This window comes from Brachyhypopomus gauderio, unplaced genomic scaffold (assembly GCF_052324685.1).
Source record: "Brachyhypopomus gauderio isolate BG-103 unplaced genomic scaffold, BGAUD_0.2 sc99, whole genome shotgun sequence".
In the NCBI taxonomy this organism is placed as follows: Eukaryota; Metazoa; Chordata; class Actinopteri; order Gymnotiformes; family Hypopomidae; genus Brachyhypopomus; species Brachyhypopomus gauderio.
Genome location: NW_027506920.1, coordinates 652,284 through 665,756, shown reverse-complemented (window position 1 = coordinate 665,756; position 13,473 = coordinate 652,284). Strand labels below are relative to the sequence as shown.

Here is a 13,473-nt window from a genome sequence, read left to right as displayed (position 1 = left end):
AAATATGTAAAGCAAAAAAATAATATGCACCAAGTTTGGCCTACATTTTGTTTACTGTACAGAGCAGGAGCGCAACACAGCCCAGAGCAGGAGCGCAACACAGCCCAGAGCAGGAGCGCAACACAGCCCAGAGCAGGAGCACAACTCAGCTTAGAGCAGGAGCGCAACACAGCCCAGAGCAGCAACCACGTTTTTGTCTCTTTGAAAAAGAGCTTTGTTAACCTGCACACTTGTACCCCTAGACATCAATTGTTTTCCAAAGATGAACTTTGAGTAGTAATTTCAATATCAATAAATTTTCTACCTGCAAAGATTCAGAATCTAACCAAGTAAATGATGATTCAAAGACTTATCATTTATACCAAATCATGGTAAATATTTCAGCTCATAAGAACTATAATATTTGTAATGTTATTGGCACAAAATTAACAGCAGCTAACTTTGGATTTTGTCTGCAACTTTTTAACAGGCAGACTTCAGCTTTTCACTTCTGAGAGGCCAATGACCAGATCCTGCAGATTTCTTCTCTGCAACATACGGAGAATACAACCCTTTCTTTCACAGGAAGCTACCCAGGTGCTTGTACAGTCTCTCATCATCTCAAAGCTGGACTACTGCAACTGCTTACTTATGGATCCTTCTCTATGGGTCATCAGACCTCTACAACTGATCCAGAATGCAGCAGCACGACTGGTCTTCAATCTCCCCAAGTTCACATGTCACTCCAGTGCTGCATTCTCTTTACTGCCTTCCAGTAGCTGCATACATCAGATCTAAAACATTGAAGCTTGCTTGCAAAGCCAAAAATGGACCAACCCCTCCCTACATGATGGCCATGGTCAAAGCCCCATCCAAACCTTGAGTACTTTGAACCTCAAGTACGGCTTGGCTTAAAACGCCATGCTTAAAGTCTCACGGAAAACAAACTTCAAGACCTGTCCTGGCGCCGAGATAGTGGAATGAGCTTCCATTGACTGTCCAGACTGCAGAGTCCTTAGCAGCCTTCAAATGACTGAAGACTCATCTGTACAACAGACTAAATCTCTAGCACTTGTCATAGTTGTTTCCATTGTATGATACAGTACCTATGTGAGTTTTCATTTCTTGTAGGTATCCATTTTAATTTCTGTAGTTTAGCAATATTCAGCCTATGTTTTTGTGTACTTCTAGGTATTTGCATTGATTTCTGTAGTTTAGTAGTCTTCTGGTTCGAGGGTATCTTGAATTCTATGTACTATTTAGAATTAATTCTGTGAACAGATGGCAAAGCACTTCGTAAGGCGCTCTGGATAAGAGCGTCTGCTAAATGCCCTACATGTAAATGAGAAGGAGTGTATCTTTCATGTCACATCAGTGTTATGTGTTTGTAGTTGTGTTCAGGCTACTGATATTGGTGATAGAGAAAGACACTGAGTACAGTCCTGGGGATTTAAATGATTAAAAGTGAGGATAGAGAACACTGAGGTGCTCAACATTGGTATAATATACTTTTTCATTTGTATAAAATAACTTTGCAGTTTGCATTCCACATTTGAGTTTGTCCTGGAAGTCACGATGAATATGGACAGGAAAAATCTGTAAAGTTACGGTACTTCTCTGCAGAACTTTTTGTGCTGTCACTTTATTGAAAGTGCTTAATTGTACTAATTCAGGGAAAAGTTGTAAAATAAAGGTATTTCTCTGCAAAACTATTAGTGCTGTCACTTTATTGAAAGTGCTTAATTGTAATAATTCAGGGAAAAGTTGTAAAATAATGATATTTCTCTGCAAAAATATTAGTGCTGTCACTTTATTTAAAGTGCTAAATCATAATCATCCAGGAAAAATCTGTAAAATAACGGTATTTCTCTGCAAAAATATTAGTGCTGTCCCTGTATTAAAAGTGCTAAATCATAATAATCCAGGAAAAATCTGTAAAATAACGGTATTTCTCTGCAGAATGTTTAATGAATTTTTCTGTAAATTTATTGTTTTTCCACTTAATTTAAATCAGGGTTTTAAATTTACTTTTAAATTAAAGTTTTTGTTTGGCAGCCGCTGCTGCCAGTCGTTTACCGTTTTTTTACAATTTTTTTTTTACAGTGTACCACCTTCATTTGGGGGTTTTTCTATCTTAGATAGCAAATCACCAACTGCTCGAATGATAGACTCGGCCAAGCTACCTTGTGACTGTGCGTCCACTAAGCTCTGAAGTGGGTTAGGGGCTTCGGCTTTAGTCACCGGACGTTCGCTTATCATGACGATGGGCCATGTTCCAGTGGCTGTCACTACTTCGGGTGGAGTCACATTGGCATCTATTATTTCCTTGCATTCGCATAACACCATTGCATGGTTCAGCTGCTTATTGAATTTTCTCCCCTGCACACGCACTCGCCCCAGACACTTAATGCTCTGGAGAGTCTCTTCAATCTGTTGAATTTCGTGACCGCCAGGAACTAGGACCATTATTGAGTGCATTTCATCCAGGCCTTCCCCCTGGCACCAGCCTGTTAGCTCCTCTATCATCCCTGAATACGTCTCCATTTATCCAAAAAAAAAAACTAGCTCAAAAACAGCTCAAAAAATAATCCCAGCGGTGCCTCCAATGTAGCGCCCCCTTAACTCAAAATGATACGAGTTAGGTGAGTTCGGGCTATCTTAAGTAGTTTATGAGCTGTTAGCAAAGGGTTTTAATCTTGCAGAACTATCCCCTTATCATAGACATAAGAATAATAAAATACCTATTAATAGCAATAATGAATAATTATATATTAATTAAAATATATAATTTCCAGAAATGTCTGAATTTATAACAGGTGTTTATTCAACCATAAAAACCTAGAAAGGCCGGGATTTCCCTCAACCCAGTCTCTCAACTAAAGACATTACACTCCAGCAACAAGTGCATAAAATGAGAAAATAAAAATATAAAAAAGAAAACCCAGATGACAAGTATAAAATGATTCGCTGCTTGGGAACGTAGAGGCCACAAACTAAACTGGCCGTTTCGCGCTCATCGGCGCAAAAAAAACAAAAAAATAATAATGTAGACTCATTCCCTGGTGTGGAGGACGGGTGTGCAGAGACGCTATCTTGCGTCGGCGACGGAGAATCCCGCTTTGCCAGAGGAAGTCTGAGCCTCACGGCAGCTCAGACCGCTATCTGGTGCAGAAGAGTCCTCTGCCAAGTCCCTCAGATTCGGTTCACAGAGGAAGCGAACTTAAACTAAACTTGGGGCTGTCAGCCGTTTGGGCTAAGCTAATCGAGCATCGCGCTAGCCGCAGCAACACTCCAGGTCCACCGTAAACGTTGCCATGGAGACTCTCCCTCGCAACCCCCCTTGGGGCTAAACGGTTCACTATCGGGTTCTCTTAATTGACAACCCTGCACTTTTATTATTCTACACCTGCACACAATACAATGCGTTGTGCATTATATTTCAAGCTTCTGTCTCATAGCTCTCTTATTCACTCTCTCCTCACGATGTTCTCTCTTTTTCGAGTGTCCCTCTCTAACTAAAAAACTGAGTTTTTGCCTTTGAGTGACACTCACCCTAGGCCAATCAGAATGCTTTTTTACATTAACGTCTTACACTCACAACGTTTAACCCTTTCCTACATCCAAGATTAAACTGCAAATCATATTAAGCAGTTTATAACAAGGTTATACATTTTAAACACAAACAGTATGAATAAAATAAATAAATAAACATCAACAATTTCCCCAGGGCTACACCAGATATGGTGAAGGATCAACCCACTGCCTGACTAACCAGTGGATGGAGGATAAACACACTGCCCTGGACTTTCTCACCGCTAATTACCAACCATCAAGACATCTAGGACTGAATAGGAATTACATAAAGAACTCATGTATATAAATACACACCAAGATGAGGTTTCTTCCTCATTGTAACGAATGGAAGACACGGAGAGGGATCCTGGTGCAAAAGCTCAATGTTTTATTTTGAATGGTGTAGGTGTAAGCGCGTGTCGCTGGGTTGCGGTAGTCGTTTCGGTCCGAGGTCGTAGGGGGTAAGCAGAGTCCGGGAGGTATCCGTGGGTCAGGCAGGAGAGGAGGTCTAGGGAACAAGCAGAGGTCGGTACACAGAAGGAGAACAGCCAGAATATAACGCTCGGTAGTCAACATAGTTGGCAATACTTCGCGTCTTGGAAGCGGGACAGGAGTGATTAAATATGCCAGGAATGTGGGCGTGGTGATAGGCAACAGCTGAGACTAGGCGCAATCAGGTGACATTCCTGACACTCATGCTCTTCCTCAGGGAGTTTTTCCTTGCCACTGTTGCCCTTGGCTTGCTCACTGGGGGCTTGGACTCGGACACTTGTAAAGCTGCTTTTTGACAACAAATGCTGTAAAAAGCGCTATATAAATACATTTTGATTAGTTGATTGATACCCTACACCCACAATCTTCTCCCTTTACTCCCAGCATATCAAAAGGGACATCAGTTACAAAAAACAGGTTAACCAATGGGAATCATGTTGATGGTATAAACAACAGAGTACATTTGCATACAACACTGCCATGTTTGGGGTAAAGTCTACACACATTCCCAGGAAGTGATGTAACTCTTAGCCTGTAGCATAACGTTTCCCACTACACAACATGCTGTAGTTTTACCCCATCTCTATGGGAATGTTTTGAGGCAAACCATCATATGTTGCCCCCCATGGAACATCCTACCACTCCTACATTCAGACAAAACAAGTTAATTAGTTTTACAGACTTGTTGACAGATTTTGTTCTGTTATAGTTCACACTTCTTCCTGTTTCACATACACACACACTCCACTTCCTGTTTCAAAAACCTTTTTTCAGTTGCTTGAACTTGAAACTTGCTTGAAACTTATTATCTTTGACATATATTTCTATAACTGTGGGAATGCAAGGTTGTGTAGCTGTTTGAATTCCAACTTCTATAACAAATCTTGTCAGAACACAGAGAGCTAAGATGCACTATACTGTCAACACACTGTATTGCATAGACTACATTTTACCTGGTTATACATGTTGTAATGAAGTTTAAAAACAAAACATTCTATTTCATACTATAAAATACGCATATTTAAATATTTCTTAAAATTGTAACTGGCAATGGAATATCTTTTCATGGAATTAAACAAAATGATTTTTGTAAAAGTATGAAGTGCATAGTCTAATTGACTTAATTAAGAGTGTTGGTTACATAAAGGAAGCAAAATAAACAACATTTGTTGCAAGTGATTTTGGTTTTAAAGTGAATTTTGCTTACTTAACATGTCACACAGTGATTGATGGAATGCAGAGAGAGGGTGGAGTTAGAGAGGGAACACCTGTCTCATTGTTTCAGGTAAACAAGAAGGACTAAGAGTAAGCCGGTGATCAAACTTGTCACAGGGTTCTTTCGGATTGCGCAGATTCTGATCTCTGTTTAAAGGTAAATGTTGAATCTAACTTTTTTCTGTAGTTTCCTGCAATTATTAAATTATCAGAGCTGCACGAACTGTTAATACCTTTCTCACTCTTTATGTTTAAATATACAAAATTACTGGCAACTTGAAAACAAATGCTGGATGAAATTCACATTGTTGTGAATGGCTGTGTTCACTTGGTTGTGAATTAGCAAATATTTGATAGATTGTATTTAAAATGTTTGTTTTTTGTGATTTCATTGTTCTCTACATTTTATGAGTAATGTTCATTTATTCTCTGGGTTTTAATGACAGAGCTTGCATATATGTCATTTAACTATCTCCTATACAGTATGTTCTTTTAAAAATCAGGAAACCAGCAGTTGTAAAAGTGGTTTAAGTCTCTAATGTTGTACTGTTTCCTTTTCTCCCATGTGGCTTTTTTGACAGTGACATTTGACCATGGTAAAGTATTGTAATGGTTACAGAGTTTTCTTGGTTGTGATCTATGCTACAGCAGTTTATTTCACCTATGCAGGTAACTACTCTTCGCTTGTTTTATCCCGATGATCAGCATTTGTTATCAATATCTTCTGCACTATCAATAGACATTACTGTAGGAAAATTAATATGACTGATATGTAAAATAACATCAGAATATTAAGCTGCCAAACTGCATTGGCTTTATTGTGACATTGTAACATTGTAAGTCTGAATAACATGGAAGTGTTTAATATGGTATGATGTAGGGCAGTAGTGTTGCTTATAGTTTAACTACATTTCTTACGTCAAATAGCTTATAAGTAGCAAAGCTCTTGGTCAAGTAGTGTGGTAGCATCCACACAATCACACAATCACAAACTCTATAGAAGCACTTATGTATGATGGTGACATTGCATACAAATCCTTGGGCAAATTGTCCTCATACAGGGATACTGACACATGCTTCTGAGTTTAGCTGTTAGGTGGTGTCACCATGGCCACAACAGAACATAGTCATTCTAATTTTGTTTTCACTTGTGTATGCAAAATTGGTGTGGTAGCAATGGGTTGTAGTTTTATAAACTAATGGATTAGTTTTACTTGCATATCAGTTTGATTGGCATTTATATTGATCACTGAGCATTATTTTTTATATATTTATTTTATTATATATTGATTTATTATGTATTTATTGTAAAGCAGACAGTAACTTTGCTTCCAACACTTTCCAAATAGCTTCCCTGACACTGCCAATATGTTAATTCATTGTGTGCACATTATTTGTGTATGGATGTAGGTTGGATGTAGGTTTGCATTGAATTTGCATCATTGGAAATATAGGCCTCATAAATGCATTCAGGTTGGCCACATATTAAGTATTATTACAGTACTACATTTATTTTCTGTGTGTGTGCGTGCATACGTGTGTGCGTGTGCGGGCATGCGCGTTTGTGTGAATTTTTTAGTATAGGAATTCTATATATATATATATATATATATATATATATATATATATATATATATAATTACAGTTTTGCTTTGTAAAGTATATTTATTGATAAAATAGCTGTCTGAGCTGATTTATCTTTTTAAACAGAAATTTACTGAAATATATCTTTATTTATAAATTAAGTGTACTTCAACCATCGGTGAAATTTGAATGATATTGCATTTTTGTTTGGTTGTTTGGTGTAAGTAATTAACGAGATGCAGTCCATTTAAACTAATCCATAGCCCCATAACTTCTTTTCCCCCTAAACATTCAGAATGCATACAAGTGACGTCCATGGGGCCCCAGACCATCAAGAAAGCCCAGGGAGAGAATGCCACACTGGGCTGTACCTACACTCACAGCCCAACAGACATTGGACAGCTGGATGTTGAGTGGTCCAGTGTCAGTCCGGACATGACTCAGAAAGACAGACCGGTGAGAATACAAGTAACTAACACATATAGTAGGAGATGTAGACCCTCTGATCAATCTTTCAGTGATTAAACAGCACTCACAGTTTTGCTTTGTGGCATGGGCATGGCCTTGTGGCATGCACCTTGAATGCATTGTCTTGTGGGTTCACAGATTTACAAGAGCTATGACACTTCAGAGCTCCAACTCATTGTCTAGCCTTAATTTGCAATTTTCTGATGAATACAGTGCATACTCAGGTTGTACAACATACGATGTGGCTTTTTGTTAGCTCTTCAGTTCAGCTGATAAAAGTTTACATACCGTACATGCAATCACTAAAGGAGTACAATTTTTGCTTAGTTTTGCACATGAAATTCATGAATATGAATAATTTTTCCATAAAGCAATTTGTGCTTCTAATTTTGCTTCTAATTCTTTAAATAATAATGTTAGAGCAGTGTTGTCATGATTGACTTGATTGTTATTGATCTATTACTTTTGAAACTTTGATAAAAATATGGCTTTGTTTTGGAACAAAGCTATGCCTTGTTTTCAGTAGGCTACTCTGTACTTATGTATGTATGCTGTGTATTTATATATGGTTGACTAATAATGTTATTTACTATGTTGAATGTTTTTCATCAAATAGTGACATCAGTTTTCACCAAATAATCTACATTTGTCAATCTGTTCTGTAAAACATCTTTCTTACCTAGTATGCAGTATTTGTATCACACATTTTTTACATCCAAAGCCACAATTCTAAATGTTTTGAGAAATGTCTTTAAATTTTCAGTTTCTAAGTAACAAGAGAAAATGTAAGAAAATGAGCAAAGCTAGTTTCCTCAGGTGTTTTGTGTTACCAGTACACTTTTCTTGTATTGTATTTTTGATACTCAAGTACATTTGTATGAACTCACACCTTAGAGATTTTCAAGAATTTGAAACATTCCTCTGGCTATGAATGTTTAGAGACTATGTCATCTGGGTGGATAAACCTGTTTTTCAGATAAGACTGGTCTCTGAGTCTCCAAATCTGTGAGCTGAATCTTTCTTCCTGTCTGTAAGATCTTATCCTACTCTGGAGGGAAGGAGTACAGACTGGGTGACCCAGACCTGATGAGTCGGCTGAAATTTGTGGGTGACCCCAGCCAAGGAGATGCCACCATCTTTATTTCCTCACTGCAAGCCTCTGATACAGCTACCTATGAGTGTAAAGTGAAGAAACCACCTGGAATTGACTCACGGAAGGTCACTTTAGTTGTGCTTGGTAAAGATCAAGATGTGTGTTTCTCACACTTCTTTTTAGTTTCTGTTTTACCGGTTCGCCTCCACTCCACCCATTCATGAGTCATTGACCTCCCTATAACTTGTTTACTCACTGTGCAGGAGCAGTGGAGGGAGGATACACTCCCTATAAAACCCTTTGCACATGTTATGTTACCATTGTAATTCAACCAATCCAGTCCAGATCAGAAAAAAAATCAAATCTGGCATGTGTAGGATAAATGCTGGAAATCAATAAGAGAAATATCTTATCTCTCTCCCCAATTCACTCAAACATGTACTCTTTTATGTATTCTTTTATGTACCCTACAGTGCGCCCCTCTATGCCTAAATGCTGGGTGGACAATGGTGAGGAAATAGGAAGCACTGTCACAATGCGCTGCAAATCTTCTGAGGGCACCATTCCTCTAAGATACAACTGGATAAAGGAGACTGGTGGGAGTTTGCCAGCCACAGCAATACAAAGTAAGCCAGTATAGGAAAAGAATCAACAAAGATCAACTTCTGTCCTGCTCTATATGAAGAAAAAAAAGCATTCTGTTTTATACATGGGAAAATGAAAATATAGCAAGTATTAAGTATTTTAAAATGTATTTTCTTAGTATATTATCTAAAGTGAAGAGTATTGTTATGATCTGGATGATTTCTGTGTTTGAAGATCCTCAGACTGGAGAGCTGTTGATTCGTAACCACTCACAAAGCTACACAGGCAGTTACCTGTGTGAGGTCAGCAATGAAGTAGGCAGGGAGCAGTGCAAATATTCTTTGAAGGCACACAGCCGTAAGTCTGGGTGGAGCAATAGGGTAATAATATTTCTGGGATATTGAGTGTGTTGTGTGTGTATATGTGACAAAGTATATGGACTGGTTGACATTTGAGGCTAATCCAAAAAGCTAATAATAGGCAAGACATTTGTTGCAGTATACTATAAGACTTTGAATTTGATCTTCTTTTTTTTTTTTACTGGAAAAACAATATGGTGAAGTTGACCAAGTGAACACGTTGTAAGGAAGTACAAGGACAATACTAACAAAATAACAACAAATAGGTTTTTATAACAGCCCCCTTTTCAATGTACAATTTGTAATTTTTATTCTAGCAGCCAGTAAGGCAGGAGTAATTGCAGGTGCTGTGATAGGTGCACTGTTGCTGTTACTCCTTCTCCTACTGTTGATCTGGCTTCTCATTTGCTGTTGTCAGAAGCGGCGATATGAAAAGGAAACTGCCAACGAGATCAAGTAAGATTTTTTTTATTTTGTGTTCATTAAAAGAGCTTTCCCAGTGAAAGCTTTTGGCAGGACAAAGGGGTGAAGTAAACATGCAATTGGTATGTAGATTTGAATCCTTCAAAAGTTTATTTGAGGGTTGACATACACTATATTGCCAAAAGTATTCGCTCAGTATTCATTGTTCCAATCACTTCCATGGCCACAGGTGTATAATATTAAGCACCCAGGTAGACAAACATTTGTGAAAGAATGGGTCACTCTCAGGAGCTCAGTGAAATTCAGCGTTGAACTGTGATAGGATGCTACCTGTGCAACATATCCAGTCGTGAAATATCCTCACTTCTATATATTCCACAGTCAACTGTCAGCTGTATTATAAGAAAATGGAAGTGTTTGGGAACGATGTAGGCCACGTAAACTGACGGAGCGGGGTCAGTGGATGCTGAAGCGCATAGTGCGATGAGGTGGCCAGCTTTCTGCAGGGTCAATCACTAGACATCCAAACTTCATGTGGCCTTCAGATTAGCTCAAGAACTGTGCACAGAGAGCTTCATGGAGTTTCCATTGTCGAGCAAGCCATACATCACGTGCAATGCAAAGCGTCGGATGCAGTGGTGTAAATCATGCCACCACTGGACTCTATAGCATTGGAGGTGCATTCTCTGGAGTGATGAATCACGCTTCTCCAACTGGCAATCTGATGGACGAGTCTGGGTTTGGTGGTTGCCAGGAGAACGGTACTTGTCTGACTGCACTGTTCCAAGTGTAAAGTTTGGTGGAGGGGGGATTATGGAGTGGGGTTGTTTTCAGGAGCTGGGCTTGGCCTCTTAGTTCCACTGAAAAGAACTCTGAATGCTTTAGTATAACATGACATTTTGGACAATTCCATGCCCTCAACTTTGTGGGAATGGTTTGGAGCTGGCCCCTTCCTCTTCCAACATGACTGTGCTGCTTCCTCGCCCTTTGCGCTCCCAAAATGCTGGATTTCTCCTAATTCCAAAAATGTGTAAGACTACAGCCGGAGGCAGAGCTTTCTCCTCCATAGGGAGATTTTTCTTGAATTAGAGAAATGACTTGCGGAGACTTGAGAGCCAGGCCTTCTTGTCCCACATCACTATGTGACCTCAAAAATGTGCTTCTGGAAGAATGGTCAAAAATTCCCATAACCTCCACATATTCACATATCCTCCTAAACCTTGTGGACAGCCTTCCCAGAAGAGTTGAAGCAGTTCTAGCTGCAAAGGGTGGACCAACATCATATTGAACCCTATGAATTAGCAATGGGATGTCACTTAAATTCGTATGTGAATCAAGGAAGGCGAGCAAATACTTTTGGCAATATAGGGTATCTAGTTTTGTGTAAACATTTAAATTAGGAAGATGAAAGATGGAATGAAAAATAAGATAGAAAGCTTAGAGAGAAAACTGCCATGAACTGCAGTTTGGTCATTGGGGTCAGTAGCCGATGCTTTATAACAAGATTGATAGACATAGCTGTAAATGTCAGTGAGTATCAAAATCAGCTGTTTCCTATTGGAAGGTGGAAAGAGAGAAAAAGAATAAAAGCATAGTATAAAGATACTTTCATCTCTGGGGTCCTTTTAAAGTCTTTATATTATTTATACTAAAAGGTTGGTGGCTATATGTTGTAAATCAATACTAAATAATAATTTGTTGCCTGAATAAAATGTTTTTTGGTTTAAATGTATTTGGTTTAATGCAAGTAAACTGTTGCACATTTGGTACCTAACCTAACTGTATAAAATGGAATAAGGCCCCTATCTGTATTTTCAGTAATTTGTTTGTTTATTTACATATTTCTGCCACAGACATCACATCAATACAATGAAATTTGTCATTAGTAATTGATCACCTCTCTGTTATAGGGAAGATGCAGCTGCACCAGAGAGTCGCCCCAGCAGTAGACTCTCCAGCCTCCGCTCTGTGTTGGGCTACCACACCCATCAGGGGTTGAACAGCCCCGTGAGGAATCAGCCCTACAGGGCTGCGTCAAACCACAGCAGCTATACAAATTACAACAGAGGACCTCTACAAGGACCCTCCTCTGCCAGGAACTATGAGCCCCCACTCAAATACAGCAGCAAATATGGATACCCTGTATAAGTTCTGTATAAGATATTCTTGATTTCCTCTAGAATGTATACATTATAAGCTCACCTTCCACAAATTTAAACTAAGCCTAGAATAAGAAACAAACCTTCCCTATGAGTAAAGAAGGTTCCTTCTGTTTCTTTCCAGAAAATAAGATATATAATTGATCTGTTTTATGTATGTGAAGTGTGTGTGTGTGTGTGAATGGAGGAAGGGTAAGTGAGAGAGATATGCAATTAACAATACATATCTATATGTGTAAATGTTTGCATTACCTTTTTATAACATGGTATGAAATTAAAAATATTTTTACCCAGGATTATGCTAGAAGCTGTAAGTACCTGTAATCCTCCATACATTTTGACCATTTGTGATGCCGGGACAGAAGCAGAAGGAGGCAGAGGCTGTGAGCAAATACTCAGGCCACTAGGCAGGACAAACACAATAAGAAACTAAAGACATGAATAGTAGCAACAGAACCAACGGGGCGCAGTAGTCCAAGTGCAGAGCAGCTGTCCCACGTAGCGAGGTGAGGAGAGGTGAGTAGAGGTGAGTAGAGGCGAGGTGAGGAGAGGCGAGGAGATGTGAGGTGAGGTGAGGAGAGGCGAGGAGATGTGAGGTGAGGAGAGGCGAGGAGATGTGAGGTGAGGTGAGGCGAGGAGAGGTGAGGTGAGGAGAGGCGAGGAGAGGTGAGGAGAGGCGAGGTGAGGCGAGGTGAGGAGATGTGAGGAGAGGCGAGGTGAGGTGAGGAGAGGCGAGGTGAGGAGATGTGAGGCGAGGTGAGGAGATGTGAGGTGAGGTGAGGTGAGGAGAGGCGAGGAGATGTGAGGCGAGGAGAGGCGAGGTGAGGAGAGGCGAGGAGAGGTGAGGAGAAGTGAGGTGAGGAGATATGAGGTGAGGAGAAGTGAGGTGAGGAGATATGAGGTGAGGAGAGGCGAGGTGGGGAGAGGCGAGGAGAGGTGAGGAGATATGAGGTGAGGTGAGGAGAGGTGAGGAGAGGCGACGTGCGTGTGAGGGAAGGAGTGTGTGTGCGCGCCCTCTGGTGGCGTCCAGGTTGACCCACCATGACACCATTCTTTTTAAAACAATAAACTTTCTAAAACATTTTAAAAACAATAAACGTATCTATATATTATTCACTGTAATTGGTCCAAAAGAAACAATGTACATTTTTTATTTTTAAAAGTAAGAGAGTTCATTTAAAGATTTAGGCAATCTGCAAATCCGAAGAAGACAAAAAGGTGAAAATTTAAGTTATACATAAGTTTAGTGTTTGTTGCAAGGTGGATAAAATGCTAAATGCTAAATTGAAGGCTAATATTCAGTCTGAAACATCTTATGGAAGTGGTTTGTACTGCTTTCAAATACTCATTCTCAAAATGATTTGCCACAAGGGAGCACTATTAGCAATTAAATAGCTATGCACTTAAAACAATTCACCTCAGAGACAATGTGCCCTTGGTTTTGTTTATGCCGTGACCCAAAATAAAAACAGTCACATCAATATTCTTAAAAATCAGTAAATGATTTGGTAACACTTTACATTAAGTGTTTACTTACTAACGT

At 39.4% G+C, this 13,473-nt stretch overlaps 1 protein-coding gene across 2 annotated transcripts; it reads left to right on the top strand.

Annotated features, from left to right (window-relative positions):
* Nucleotides 1-5,287: 5,287 nt before the first annotated feature.
* On the top strand, nucleotides 5,288-13,292 carry vsig8b (V-set and immunoglobulin domain containing 8b). Of its 2 annotated transcripts, none has more exons than XM_076992915.1 (8): nucleotides 5,288-5,416; nucleotides 5,841-5,928; nucleotides 7,139-7,299; nucleotides 8,347-8,548; nucleotides 8,878-9,030; nucleotides 9,224-9,346; nucleotides 9,669-9,804; nucleotides 11,682-13,292. In XM_076992915.1, exons 2-8 carry the CDS (start codon nucleotides 5,853-5,855, stop codon nucleotides 11,917-11,919), a joined length of 1,089 nt encoding a protein of 362 aa, XP_076849030.1. In that variant the 5' UTR covers nucleotides 5,288-5,416; nucleotides 5,841-5,852; the 3' UTR covers nucleotides 11,920-13,292. The 2 variants fall into 2 exon arrangements, with proteins under 2 accessions (XP_076849030.1, XP_076849029.1); XM_076992914.1 differs by having other exon boundaries at nucleotides 9,666-9,804; nucleotides 11,682-13,241.
* The last annotated feature ends 181 nt before the right edge of the window (nucleotides 13,293-13,473 follow it).